The 15296-nt window shown below is 36.2% G+C and overlaps 2 protein-coding genes across 2 annotated transcripts; both read left to right on the top strand.

The window, feature by feature from the left end:
• The first annotated feature begins 2634 nt into the window (after positions 1–2634).
• LOC102691830 (extracellular calcium-sensing receptor-like) lies at positions 2635–6108 on the top strand. The gene is made up of 5 exons (XM_069197701.1): positions 2635–2946; positions 3087–3899; positions 4475–4684; positions 4783–4906; positions 5195–6108. Exons 1-5 carry the CDS (start codon positions 2635–2637, stop codon positions 6106–6108), a joined length of 2373 nt encoding a protein of 790 aa, XP_069053802.1.
• Positions 6109–10017: 3909 nt separating this feature from the next.
• Positions 10018–14284, top strand: LOC102691431 (extracellular calcium-sensing receptor-like). The gene is made up of 6 exons (XM_006637443.2): positions 10018–10220; positions 10355–10649; positions 10795–11607; positions 12210–12437; positions 12540–12663; positions 13272–14284. The coding sequence occupies exons 1-6, from the start codon at positions 10018–10020 to the stop codon at positions 14183–14185; spliced, it is 2577 nt and encodes an 858-aa protein (XP_006637506.2). The 3' UTR covers positions 14186–14284.
• Positions 14285–15296: the final 1012 nt, after the last annotated feature.

Raw genomic sequence — 15296 nt, 5'->3', positions numbered from 1 at the left:
TTTAATTCCTTTTTATTTGATTTTCCTCTGTAAAAAATGATAATGGCTTATAAAAAATTCTGTTTAATATCTCATGTAAAAAATGTTCAGGAAAAGTATTGTTCATCAATCAGGATTATGTTTTAGTACCATTAACTAATTATACTTTACCTCTAAGAAAATAAAAAAAATATTTGATTTTCAAAGTAGATCATTAAAGTAATTTATTATCAGGATTGATTTAATTTCATTTAATTTAAGTCCGGCTGGGGTACATGGCGAGCTGGGGTAATTAGCCAGGTCCAGATTTCACCAGACCAGGGGGGCTGAGAGTGTGGACTGCCAGACTCCACCTCGACACAGCAGGTACACTCGCCAGGTGCCGTGGAGGCTGCAGGATTGTGTGCTGGACGTAGGCAGGCTATTCAACGCCGGTGGGATGCCAGACGTCTCAGGAGGGGGCAGTGTAGCGCATTCACCTGGTGCTGTGGCTGAAGTGCGCCCAGCTAGGGTACGCTGGGGTCATAGGGCAGGACGGGAGTAGTAATGGTCAGGGTGGGGACTAGGAAAGCCGCTGACCAGTGCAGCTGACCCATTGCAAAATGGTCGTACAGTTTGGTGAGATCGCCCAGATTCATGTAAATAGTTCCCTGATTTTGCACCCATGTTATACTTGTACCCAATTGCCACACTATCCCTGTGTAGCTACCCACATAGACCCCAGTGTGTTGCTCTCTCTGGGGCTTGCTCATTCTCTCTCTCTCTCTCTCTCTCTCTCTCTCTCTCTCGGCTGGCACGCGGGCGCAGTGGTTGTGCTGGTTGTGCCGAAAAATAAAACCCCCATTTTTCAGTCAGCAAGTGTCTGAATCCCTGTGTCCGTTCTCGCTGAACCCGAAAATACTACAATATGGACCTATAGCAAGCTTTTAGTTTTATTCATTACATTTACAGTAGGTAGCTTATGGAGATATTTAACATTTCATATTTATATTTTTTTGCATTTTTTTGTTTCTGAACTGTTTAACACATGAGTACAGCTTCGGTATTCAATGACTCACATGGAAGTTAAAGAAGTGACTGTGTATCTGAATGACTAATAATTAATTAGTAAGGCTTGTTTGGTAGGCAGGGTAAACTATGCAGTAAAAGCATTCAGTGCTACACATTTTAGCCATGATAATATTCACATACTGTAGATACAGTATAAGGTGCCGTTGGGTGTGTCTGTATTCGCCAATTTACCCATTATCCTGAAAAATGTCCCTACTCTGTAGAGTTCCAGCCACAGAGCCAGGAGAATGAAACACACAAAAAAATGCATAGAAGTCATTAACACAATTCATAGAAACTATGGTACTTTTAGAATTAATTTTGAATTTTGGGCAATTCGTGAGCATAGTAACTCTTGTTATAATCTGGACTTCAACACATATTGGCAGCATTATACATCTCAAAACAATATCACTAACTGTAGCCGAAAAGCTTATGAACACATTTGTGTTCTCTCGAATTGACTACAGTAATGCTCTGGAACTCTCTCCCCAAGGATATCAGAGAGTCACCTTCTCTAAACTCCTTCAAATCCAGACTCAAAACCCTCTTCTTCAGAAAAGCTTTTACTTTTCTTCACCCCTCTGCTTTTCTTAGTACCACCATCCACGGTTTCCTCTATATATTGTAATTGTGTTTTATCTTGTGTATTCTTCTTATTTATTGTTGTTGTCATCCTGTAAAGCGCTTTGAGAAGCCACCTTTAAAGACGCTATATAAAATAAAGTTTATTATTACTATCAACCACTGTTCTAGCAGTATGAATCTGAAACTGATCTATTGCTAAGTGATCTCCTTCACCCGCTGACAAAGGACTTACTGCTGATTCAGGAACGTGTGCTTCTTCTTTCTGATTTTTCAAGTCTCATCTTAGTCTCATCTGTTCTAGGAAGACTAGAGCCACACTGGGCAGATCAGAGAAACAACACTGGGGATACAAAATGAAATACACCAGGTGTTATGAGTTCTATAGACCAAAGAAATGATGCCTGATAAACTGATGTCTCTGTTCTGTTGTCTCTTTCTCTGACCTATCACTCAAGCAGCACAAATAGCAATATCAGAATAAGTAAAACAGAAAATTATATCCTATGAGCAATAACACAGATCCATGATTAAACTTTTGCTTTTCATATACCTAATAAAGAGATGATCTCCAATGTCACCTGAGAGAATTTATGCTTTAGTGCTTAATTTAATGATACACACATGAGGTTTACACTGCGGTATATAACCTTGTGTTACCTTGAACAGCCACAGTTTGAATTCTGACAGGATGAAAATTGGTGTGCAATGTTGCTCCTTACAGAAGTAGCATTGATTGTTTTTTTAACAAGTGCTGAAAAGCCAGTCTGTCAGCCCTATGGAGCGCAAGAGCAGCCTTACTTTTTAAAAGAAGGGGATATTACCATAGGAGGTGTTATTTCATTTCATAATAAACCTCTTTTTATCAAACAAAACTATAAGGTGAACCCAGGACAACTGCAATGTATACAGTAAGTGATTTCTTAATTAAATATCTGTATTGTATTTTCAATTAAAATCATACATTGTTTAATTTTATATGGAAATGAAATTTAGTCATAATAATTGTGAAATTAGGCAATGGACTTTCCCTACAGTTTAAATCCAGAGGAATTCCAGTATGCCCAAACTATGATATTTGCTATTGAAGAAATCAATAACAGTTCTGACATACTTCCTGGTGTATCTCTGGGCTATAAAATTTACAATGGTTGCACTGCACTAACTTTGGTAATAAGAGCTACACTGGCAGTAATGAATGGAGAAGGAAATGACACTCATTCAAACAGTTCCTGCACAAGATCGCCTACTATTCCTGCAATAATAGGACTTTCGGGGTCTTCACAGACAATAGGACTTGCAAGAACTGCTGGACCTTTTAACATACCAGTGGTGAGAAAACACTGTTTCCTATTATAACATTTCTATTTTTGTGTTTGTACTGTACATGTATGAGTGTTTTTTTCAAGGTGTCGGGATAAATACATGCATGTAAATATTCCTAAATTTCCATTTTCTTTTCTTTCTGGCAGATCAGTCACTTTGCTACCTGTGCCTGTCTCAGTAACAGAAAGGAATTTCCCACATTTTTCAGAACAATTCCAAGCGATTATTATCAAAGCAGAGCCCTGGCAAAGCTTGTGAAGCACTTTGGATGGACCTGGGTTGGGGCCATTAGAAGTGACAATGATTATGGCAACAATGGGATGGCTACCTTTGTACAAGCTGCCCAGAAAGAAGGAATCTGCATAGAATATTCAGAGGCCATTTTAATAAATGATCCACAAGATAAATTTCTTAAAGTTGTAAATGTAATTAAAAAATCAACTTCAAAAGTAATTGTTGCTTTTATATCTTATCTTGACCTTGATATTTTAACAAAAGAGCTTTTGATTCAGAATGTCACAGGTTTGCAGTGGGTGGGCACTGAGGCATGGATAACAGCCAGAAATCTTGCATCTAGTGCAGGTTATAAAGTCTTGGGTGGAGCCATTGGATTTGCAATTCCAAATGCAAAAATTCCAGGACTGAAGGAATTTATTCTAAATGCTCGTCCATCAGACACACCTGGAAACACTGGCTTAAATGAATTCTGGGAAAGTATGTTCAACTGCAGCCTGAGTTCCCAGAGTGATGCAAATGTTAAGCCATGCACCAGGACAGAGTCTTTGGAAGGAATAAATAATGAATACACAGATTTGTCAGAACAAAGGATATTGAACAATGTGTATAAAGCAGTGTACGCTGTAGCTCATTCACTGCACGACCTAATGACCTGTCAAAATGGACAAGGACCTTTCGAAAATAGGACATGTGCAAATAAAAATAAGATAGAATCCTGGCAGGTAAGAAAAGTTTAAAAATAAGAATGTGTCAATTGGTATGATGACCAAATTTCACAGCCAACTAAGCTTTTAATCTAAATTGGAAAATTCTTTAATTCACCCCAAATGTTATCTGTGATAAAATAGAGAAAAACAGACCTGTTGATTAGGCTAATGAAATATTATTTTCCTCCAAAACTTGTATACAGTAATTGCTTTGTCCAATACAGTGTCATGGATGACCCAGAGACTATCCCAGCAATTAACATGCACAAGCTGAGATACAGCTTGGAAGGGAAGACAGTCCTCCACAGGGCGAAAATTTGTTTTTTCACAATACATTTAAAATGTTTATCTGATATATTTTATATTCAAATATGTCAAATTAACCAGAAAGTGAAAGAGAATAGTTTAGAACAATTAATATTTGTATTTTCTTTCAGAGTAACATGTTTATTTGATCAGTTTGACCATGTACTAAAAAAGGATGTTTTCCACATGGGGATTATAAATATTACTGTCTTGTAAGGTCCAGTTATTCTAAAAGTACAGTATATTAACATGTTGTTTTCCTGTAGGTTCTCCATTACCTGAAGAGAGCAAACTTCACAACAAGGAGTGGAGAAAATGTCTATTTTGATGAAAATGGGGATCCAGTAGCACGATATGTTATAATAAACTGGCAGCAGAACAAAGAGGGAATCATAACATTTAAAACTGTAGGTCTATATGATGCCTCTTTACCTGAAGGACAACAGTTTATAATGAACAGTAACAGTGCACTGTGGGCAGGTGATCAGGATCGAGTAAGATTTTCACTTTCATATTACGTCTAAATACCAAATAATTACAAAGAATTTTCTATCAAACGTTGCTGTTAACTACAGACTCATCTTTATATTAGGTGCCAAAGTCGGTCTGCAGTGAGAGCTGCCTTCCAGGGACTCGTAAGGCCATTGAGAAAGGGAAGCCAGTCTGCTGCTTTGTCTGCATCCCCTGTGCAGAGGGAGAGTTCAGCAACACTACAGGTAAACTATAGACACAAGACATTTTATTTCAAACAGCACCACAGGTAACACATGAACAATTCTTCAATTCTTCTAATTCATCTTGTAATAACCTATAATTTTATAGTTGCATTGTAAACTTAAATAAAAATCATAAATATTATTCTAAATATTTTCATAAAGATGTTAATGTTTCATTGTTTTATTTGATAACTTACATTTAGTTTTTTTTTGTTTTCAGTACATAAACAATCACATTATAAATGAGCACAGCTAAAATAATCTCATGTTATTCTTTTATATTTCTAGATGCAGTGGAGTGTGCTAAGTGCCCTTTGGAATACAAATCTAATGAGCATCGAAATCAGTGTGTCTTAAAAAACATTGAGTTTTTGTCTTTTGGGGAATCAATGGGGAAAGTCTTAGTTACATTCTCTGTATTTGGGGCCTGTCTAACCATAATCATATCTCATATATTTTTCAGGTACAGATCTACTCCTATTGTACGAGCCAATAACTCTGAACTGAGTTTCCTTCTGCTCTTTTCATTGACTCTGTGTTTCCTCTGTTCACTTACTTTCATTGGCCAGCCCTCTGACTGGTCCTGTATGTTGCGCCACACAGCATTTGGGATCACATTTGTCCTGTGCATCTCTTGTGTTCTGGGGAAAACAATAGTGGTGTTAATGGCCTTTAGGGCTACACTGCCAGGCAATAACATTATGAAATGGTTTGGGCCCAAACAACAGCGATTAAGTGTTCTTGCTTTCACACTTGTACAGGTATTGATTTGTGTTCTTTGGTTGACAATATCACCTCCTTTTCCACACAAAAACACAACTTACTATAAAGAAACCATTATTTTAGAGTGTGATGTGGGATCACCTGTTGGATTTTATGCTGTGTTAGGGTATATAGGATTCCTCTCTGCCATGTGCTTTGTGCTCGCTTTCCTGGCTCGGAATCTACCTGATAACTTCAATGAAGCCAAGTTCATTACATTCAGCATGCTCATATTTTGTGCTGTCTGGATCACCTTTATTCCAGCTTATATCAGTTCCCCAGGTAAATTTACAGTGGCTGTAGAAATATTTGCAATCTTAGCTTCCAGTTATGGGTTAGTGTTCTGTATTTTTACACCAAAATGCTACATTATTTTATTAAAACCTGACAAAAATAGCAAAAAGCACTTGATGGGTAAAATGCCTTCAAAATCACTTTAAAACAATCTGTTTTTTCTTAATTTCTTTAGTATATATTTATATTTGACTTTAAAGTTTTGTCTTAATGTAAAGAGTGCTTTCAATTGTTGTGTTTACAAATCTGCTACTTTGAAATCCAGTGTAAGCCACATTGCTGTTAGTCTATCTTGCAAATTAAAGCCAACATATGGAAAAACACTTCACATTTGTTTGCTTTCATTTTTGTGGGTATGTTGTGATGAAATTGTTTGTTTCTCTTAAATAGCAAATAGATAAATAATTATTTAAGAAATTAAGCTTGTGTGGTACATATATGTTTTATATAGATATATATATATTTTGTTACCCTACTAAAAGTACATGGTTCATTAAAAAAAAAATGTCAGTTACAATGTTACCAGGAAAGCAACACATGTTTTTTGAAGCAGAAGGTCAAGGTTTTATAATAATAATAATAATAATAATAATAATAATAATAATAATAATAATAATAATAATAATAATAATACTTATTATTATTATTATTATTATTATTATTATTATTATTATTATTATTATTATCCATAATAATACATTCCTATCAAATTCTGTAGCTAGTATGATCAAAACCTCTCAGTATTTTAGAGAAATTATATCTAAACAAGCTGTATTCTCAGTCAGATACAGTATTTCCTTATCAAAAGCACAAGATCACTAAAAAAACAGCACTCTTCCTGTATTAAATACTGTATATTACACAGTTCTGAGTGCAAATGCATAGAAGAGATGTGTAAATTCAATGTACCAATCAATCAAAGTTTATTTATCAAATGCATAACAGTACAGCATGCAGCAGTAGGTACTGGCAATGAAATGTATTTTCTGCAAGCTCACCAAGGGTAAAAATTACAAAATTAAAGTTACAACATAAGGTTACATAATAATACATAGTAATGCAATAGAAATTGAATAAAATTAACTCAGACAGAGCTCAATATAAATAGAGCTGTGATGTGTCCAGGGTGTTTTTTTTTATCAGGTGGTTTTTTGAGTTTTTTTCTTTATCTCTTTTAAATTTGCTTTTGTTATTACAGATTATACGCAGTACTTGCATGATGTAGTGTATTGTTGATATGCATAAGTCACATATCTTAACCAGGTTTAAGACGCTCTTCAGTACTGTAAGGACAAAGTCAATTATTTCACTTAGAATTTAGTGTTATTTAAGATTATCAATAAGTGTTATTTACCATTTCTAGTAATCTTTGTGGGGCTTAACAAAGCAACTTGGTGCCTGTTCCCAAATGCAAGGAATGTGAATAATGAGGCCCCTCTGATAAAAGACATCAAAAAGCTGTATCAAGCTTTTTATCAAGGCTGCTTTCATCCCAAAACCACAAGTCAAAGGTCATTATCCATCAAGCAAAGGAAGATCCACCATTTGGGGATCTGTAGGGCTGGTACCAGAATAAAACCAGCTTGTGATTTTGACCCATATAAACCGGAACACATGTCCTTTTTTCTCTGATTAACCTCTGGCTCTCTAAACTGGCAAACTGGTTTTATGACCACATAACAGCAAGCAGTCCACAGCAGAAGTTAAACTATTCTCCAAAACACCAGGCCGAGAAAGCCAGTCAGTAAAATATAGAATTCTGCCCAAGATATTCTTCCTAAAGCAGTAGAATTTTCAAGTTCACGAACCCACCATTATTTTTGCCTGATCAACAAAATTAGACAGTTGAACTCTTTCTTTTTGTCGACATCCAGAATATTCTGAACATACTGTAGCTATAGCTGGAACGATCTGAGTTTCCCTTTTGTCTGTGCTGTGAACCTCAGGAAGACAAGCTGGGGACAGAATGTTTTTACTCACTGAAGTCAGCAGAACTCTACTTTAGCACTCCTCCCTGAGTCCAAAGCAAACTGCTAGGCAAAGCAAGGCATACGTTTTCTCTCTCTCCTTTGCATCGAGACCCTTCCAGCACTGAGAAGCTGCTACAGAAACTGAGCCAGCTTTTTATCAGTGCAAAGCTGAAACTCATCAAATGCTTTTGGCCAACAGATTGTTGAGTATTACTTCATAATTGTAGAGAATTTAACAATTATTCCACACACTTTTGAAGTTTAGCTCACGATAGTAAATGTACTGTATATTTACTTCTGTCTGAGAATATAAATGAAACTGAAAGAGCCTATGGCTAGACTATACCACATTATAGTCGATGCATATTTTAACTCTGTGTTATTACCTGTGTTCTTTGTAATCCTTGAGTGAACAAGCAGCCATTTGTGTTTACAGTTTACAGCAGATTGTTTCACATACGGTATATATATTCTACTACATTGTTGGTTGTTATGCATGTTTTGGTTATATCAATGAATTGTACTCTATATTGTATATTTAGAATCTATTTGTGAGACTGTAAATTATGTTTGGTTGTTTTCAAGTTGTCAAGTGCTCTCACAATTTACTGTTTCTTATGGTTACAGCAAATTAAACCTCCCAATCTCCTTTTATGAGCACACAACTGCAAGCAGTCCAAATCACGACTTAAACTTTTCTTCAAGATGCTTTATATCTTTATATAATTATTTTAAAAAATGATTAAACTGAAAATAATATCCTAGATCACCTTGAATAAGCATGCCTAATAGGGTTTATTTTACATGTAATCTATCCTTCTATCAGTGATTTCTCTCTTCACACAGATCAAAACAATGCAGAAAGCATCAGAGGTGTTTCTAATAAAATATAACCATAAGCAGGGCAAATGACAGAAGGGGACATTCACAAAGGTGCAGTAGGGAACAAAATGCAACAGTAGAGCTGCTTGATCAGGTTAAGCAGGCTATAACTTGTGAGAGAACCTAAAGGGAGATACAGTGCTGTCCATCACCTCTGAGGGTTTTCATGTTTAGAGGACCCTGAGATAACATCTGTTACTAGACAAACTGTAATAAAATAAATGTACAAGTAATAGGTTTATTCCATGCTGAAAAGAGGAGAAAGAAAACACAACATTTTGGCCTTTGGAGCCTTCTTCAGGTGTGCTCCAAGGCCGAAATGTGGTGCGTTCTTTCTTCTCTTTTCAGCATGGAATAAACCTATTGTTCCTTTGCAGCCTACACATGCTGACGCAGCTACCCATCTAAAATAATTTTATATCACATTCTATGTGCTATTTCATAATACTACAGTATATACAGTATGTGAGATGTTTTCCTACTCACAATTATTTTAGTAATAATTTTATTAATAGGTTGCTTTGAATGTTCTGTTCTCTCCACATTTTTATGATCAAATTGTCTAATTCTGCAACAGATCTGTCAGTTAAGAGGAAGCTAATGGGGATTAACTTAAATTTTCAGTGTCTGGAGCTCTTTGGATTATAAAATAGATCACGTTTGTTTTCAGATGCACATGCTGTATATTCCTTTTATAAGTATCTTTCTGCTCTTTCCATTAACACTGTGTTTTCTCTGTTCCAATAGTTTGATGGGTCATCCCTTTGATCCACTGGAGAGATCAGGGAGGAAATACATCAGGGACTCAGTTGGAGAGAATGAAAAGTTAAAATCATGATGGTCAGTCAGTTCTATAGAGAGTTTTATAGAAATAATTTAATTCGTAATTAAGTATTAGAAGTATCTTTATAGAAGAATTAAATTCTACTAATGTAATGTCTCCCTTCTGTTGTTATTTTCTCAGAATAATAAAGCAAGCAGAAAATTAAAATTATAAGCATGCATAAAATAAAAAATAACTCCTTGATTGTACTTTTGCTCTTTGTATTCCTAATGAAGACATGACCTAAAAGCTTTCCTCTGAGAATTGAAGCTTTTGTGCTTCATTTTATGGTGTGCACATGAGAATAGCACTGCACTATATAAATACCTTAAACTGCAATACTTTGGCTTTTGACAGGACAGGAAGAAAACTGGTATGCAATGTTGCTCCTTGCAGAAGTAGCATTGATAGCTTTATTTACAAGTGCTCAAAAGCCAGTCTGTCAGCCCTATGGAACACGAGATCAGCCTCTTTTTTCAAAAGATGGAGACATCACCATAGGAGCCATATTTTCATTTCACAATAAACCTGTTGTTGTGAATCAAAACTATGAGGTCAACCCAGGACAACAAAAATGTATACAGTAAGTGATTTCTTATTTTAAAATGAAAAAAAAAATGTGTTTTCAATTAAGTATTATATTTATTTAATTTTATACTGAAATACGTTTTAATATAACAATAGTTTGTGAAATAAGACCATGGGTTTTCCTAACAGTTTAAACCCAGAGGAATTCCAGTATGCACTAACTATGATGTTGGCTATTCAAGAAATAAACAACAGATCTGATATTCTTCCTGGTGTATCTCTGGGCTATAACATTTATAATGGTTGCACTTCAGTAACTTTGGCATTAAGAGCTGCTTTGGCTTTAATGAATGGAGAAGGAAATGACACTCATTCAAACAGTTCCTGCACGAGATTACCTACTATTCCTGCAATAATAGGACTTTCGGGGTCTTCACAGACAATAGGACTTGCAAGAACTGCTGGACCTTTTAACATACCAGTGGTGAGAAAATGTTTCTTATTATGAAATGTACAGTATGTCTTCATGTTTTTCTATGTGTATGCATACAAGTATCTTTATTTTTTAAATTCTGGAATGCACATGCATTTTAGCATTCTTAAATATTGTATTGTTTTGTTTCCTTTAGATTAGTCAATTTTCAACTTGTGAATGTCTCAGTAACAGAAGGGAGTTTCCCAGCTTCTTCAGGACAATCCCCAGTGATTATTACCAAAGCAGAGCCCTGGCAAAGCTTGTGAAGCACTTTGGATGGACCTGGGTTGGAGCCATTAGAAGTGACAATGATTATGGTAACAATGGGATGGCTACATTTGTACAGGTTGCCCAGCAGGAGGGGATCTGTATTGAATATTCAGAGGCCATTTTCATAACTGATCCTCGTGAGAAATTTCTAAAGGTTGTAAATATTATTAAAAAATCAACTTCAAAAGTAATCATTGCTTTTACATCTTATCTAGACTTTGATGTTTTGACAAAAGAGCTTTTGATTCAGAATGTCACAGGTTTGCAGTGGGTGGGCACTGAGGCATGGATAACAGCCAGAAAACTTGCATCTAGTGCAGGATATAAGATACTGGGTGGGGCCATTGGATTTGCTATTCCAATTGCAGAAATACCAGGACTGAAAGAATTTATACTAAATGCTCGTCCATCAGACATAACTGTTAATACCGGCATAAATGAACTTTGGGAGAATGTATTCAACTGCAGCCTGAGTTCCCAAAGTGATGCGAATGTTAAGCCATGCACCGGGACAGAATCTTTGGAAGGAATAAATAATGAATACACTGATGTATCTGAACTGAGGATATCCAACAATGTGTATAAAGCAGTGTACGCTGTAGCTCATTCACTGCACGACTTAATGTCATGTCAAAATGGACAAGGACTTTTCAACAACAGGACATGTGCAAATAAAGCTAATATAGAACCCTGGCAGGTAAGAAAATGGTGTGTTTAGTATAAAAATTAATATAAGACAATGGGTGTGGAGACAATTGAATTTTTAATAGACAACTTGAAATTGGTTTAATTCACTTCCAATGTTACCTTTTATAAAAAGGAAAAAGAAAGAGGAGTTGCAAAGAAAGTTATCTACTGTATAAGGCCCAAAATTTGAAGCTGAAATCTAGCAATATTAATTTCTATTACTTTTGTAGTTTTTGCAACACAGATTTATTTTTTCACATATTTTACTTTAAAATATATCAAATAAAGAAGAAAATATGAGAAAAAAAAACATTTTCAAAGAGTTTTAAAATATCCCTACTATGGACAGGCTGGTTGTCCAGGGTGTATCCTGTCTTGCGTTCATTGCTGGCTGGGATGGAGTCCTGCTTTCCCATGATCCTACTGTATGCTAAATAAACACTTTATCAGAGTAATATATTTTTTGGATTTTTCACATATGGATTACAAATATTCCTGTTTTATAAGGTGCCAGTTATTATAAATATTTATATAAGAAATGCATATAAATATAAAAATAAATACATAAAATATAAATGTAAATGATATTACAAACAGGTCATTTCCCCCTAGGTGCTACATTACTTGAAGAGAGTTAATTTCACAACTAGGAGTGGAGAAAATGTCTATTTCGATGAAAATGGGGATCCAGTAGCACGATACGCAATAGTAAACTGGCAGAGGAACAAGGAGGGAAATATAACATTTAAAACATTAGGCCTATATGATGCCTCTTTACCAGATGGACAGCAGTTTGTAATGAACAATAACAGTGCACTGTGGGCAGGTGATCAGAATCAGGTAAGATTTTCACCTTCATCTTACCATTTTCAGATTACCAAAGCACAAAATAATTTTCTATCAAACCTTGTTTTGAACTACAGACTTATCATTATTTGCTAGGTACCAAGATCAGTCTGCAGTGAGAGCTGCCTTCCAGGCACTCGTAAGGCCATTGAGAAAGGGAAGCCAGTCTGCTGCTTCATGTGCATTCCTTGTGCAGAGGGAGAGTTCAGTAACACTACAGGTAAACTATAGACACAAGACATTTTATTTCAAACAGCACACAGGTAACACATGAACAATTCTTCAATTCTTCTTGTAATATCCTATAATTGTATAACTGTGGTCATTAAAAATCCCAGGGCATTTCTTGAAAAGAGTAGGGGTGTAACCCCAGTGTCCTGGCCAAATTTCAGAACTTTACCAATCATGTCCTCCTAATAATCCCCTGCTATGAATTGGCTTCATTACTCTGCTCTCCTCCCCACTGATAGCTGATGTGTGGTGAGTGTTCTGGCGCACTATGGCTGCCGTCGCCTCATCCAGGTGGATGCTGCACATTGGTGGTGGTGGAAGGGAGTCACCATTATCTGTATAGTGCTTTGAGTGTAGTGTCCAGGATAGCGCTATATAAGTTTAAGCAATTATGATTATTATTATTATTATTATTATTAATAAAAACCATAAATATTATTCTAACATAAATCGCAGTCACAGTTGCTGTCATAAAGATTTTAATGTTTCATTGTTTTATTTGATAACTTGGATTAAATTTGCTTTCAGTAAATAAGCAATTTATATTTAAAATGATCCCAGTTTAAATAAATTAATCTAGTTTTTTTTTATTTCTAGATGCAGTGGAGTGTGCTAAGTGCCCTTTGGAGTACAGATCTAATGAACATCGAAATCAGTGTGTCTTAAAAAGCATTGAGTTTTTGTCTTTTGGGGAATTAATGGGAAAACTCTTAGTTGCATTCTCTATATTTGGGGCCTGTCTAACCATATTCATAGCTCACATATTTTTCAGGTACAGATCTACTCCTATTGTAAGAGCCAATAACTCTGAACTGAGTTTCCTTCTGCTCTTTTCATTGACTCTGTGTTTCCTCTGTTCACTTACTTTCATTGGCCAGCCCTTTGACTGGTCCTGTATGTTGCGCCACACAGCATTTGGGATCACATTTGTCCTGTGCATCTCTTGTGTTCTGGGGAAAACAATAGTGGTGTTAATGGCCTTTAGGGCTACACTGCCAGGCAATAACATCATGAAATGGTTTGGGCCCAAACAACAGCGATTAAGTGTTCTTGCTTTCACACTTGTACAGGTCTTGATTTGTGTTCTTTGGTTGACAATATCACCTCCTTTTCCACACAAAAACACAACATACTATAAAGAAACCATTATTTTAGAGTGTGATGTGGGATCACCTGTTGGATTTTATGCTGTGTTAGGGTATATAGGATTCCTCTCTACCATGTGCTTTGTGCTCGCTTTCCTGGCTCGGAATCTACCTGATAACTTCAATGAAGCCAAGTTCATTACATTCAGCATGCTCATATTTTGTGCTGTCTGGATCACCTTTATCCCAGCCTACATCAGCTCCCCTGGGAAATTCACAGTGGCTGTGGAAATATTTGCTATTTTAGCTTCAAGTTTTGGGTTGCTTTTCTGTATTTTTATTCCAAAATGTTATATTATTCTTTTAAAACCTGAGAAAAATACAAAAAAGCATTTGATGAGTAAAGTACCTTCAAAGTCACTGTAAGAATGAAACAAGTCCTACAAATCTAAAATGAAGATTGAATGAAATCTAAAATCATTAGTCCTTAAAGAAGACCAGAACATATTGCTGCAAAAAGCTAAAGAATGCCCCTTTGTGATTTTTTAATGAGACTGCTGTCCATTGTGTGTTATTTTTTTTAATTGTTATTTCTACAGTATGTAAATGTCTGTTAAACAATTTTTTAAAAGGCTTCCATTTTCATTTTCTGTGGTGAAAAATGTTCTTCATATTTCAATCCGTCTCATGTATTTACAAATGAATAACAGGTCCAGTGGTATTTAGTATATTATAGAAAATGATCTTATCCTGCTTTACATTAGAATAATGTAGAATCCTCTCACACAAAAGTATCACAGAGTGAATTGGGGGTGTGGGACGACAGGTGTCAGGGATTATCTTGATTTAAAGAGTGCATAGAATGGCCAGTGTCTCCATAAGGGCAGTGCCTTTTCATTTCTTGTTCTTGAACTTCTAGTTAATCAAATATCTCTCTTGCATAGAATCAGAGCTCAGAGGTGACATGTCTAACTGGGCCTCTGACTGTGAGGGAACAGATAGAACAGGTATAAATACACACTGCTTCATTACTCCTGGCCGTCTGCATGCAGCCATTTGATCAATGAGCCCTAAGCAGTGAGCTCTGCCCACATCCAAGCCATTAGAGGGACATTTTCACACCGCAATGAGAATGAGTCCTGTGACATGGTTGTAGGGCTTCAAAGTCCCCAGTGATCAGGATTCAAGGGACTCAAGCACCCAGGAGAGGACTCAGACTCCAGGAACTTCTGTGAAGAGCAGCAGAGGAACACTACAACATCGAATTCCTGCCCCACTATCCAAAGCTGAACTCGAAGAAAAACAAGGGGGCATGAGGAACCACATTGTTCTAGATGGATGAAGAGGATGCCCAAGAACCGCTGACGAATAACATGGAGATTCATCCCTTTCTTTGGTGTGGCGGAAGTAGGCACAGAACTGCTTTTGGTTTCAGAGACCAACTCTGCTGGACTTTTCCTTTGGGACATTGGCTTTGGTAACTGGGGTCCATGGGGTTCTTGCACCGGTCTGGAATGTGTGTCCCTTGCAGACATTT

The sequence above is a fragment of the Lepisosteus oculatus genome, chromosome 13 (genome assembly GCF_040954835.1).
Source record: "Lepisosteus oculatus isolate fLepOcu1 chromosome 13, fLepOcu1.hap2, whole genome shotgun sequence".
In the NCBI taxonomy this organism is placed as follows: Eukaryota; Metazoa; Chordata; class Actinopteri; order Semionotiformes; family Lepisosteidae; genus Lepisosteus; species Lepisosteus oculatus.
The sequence above is the reverse complement of the archived record's forward strand: the minus strand, read 5'-3'. Positions and strand labels throughout refer to the sequence as shown.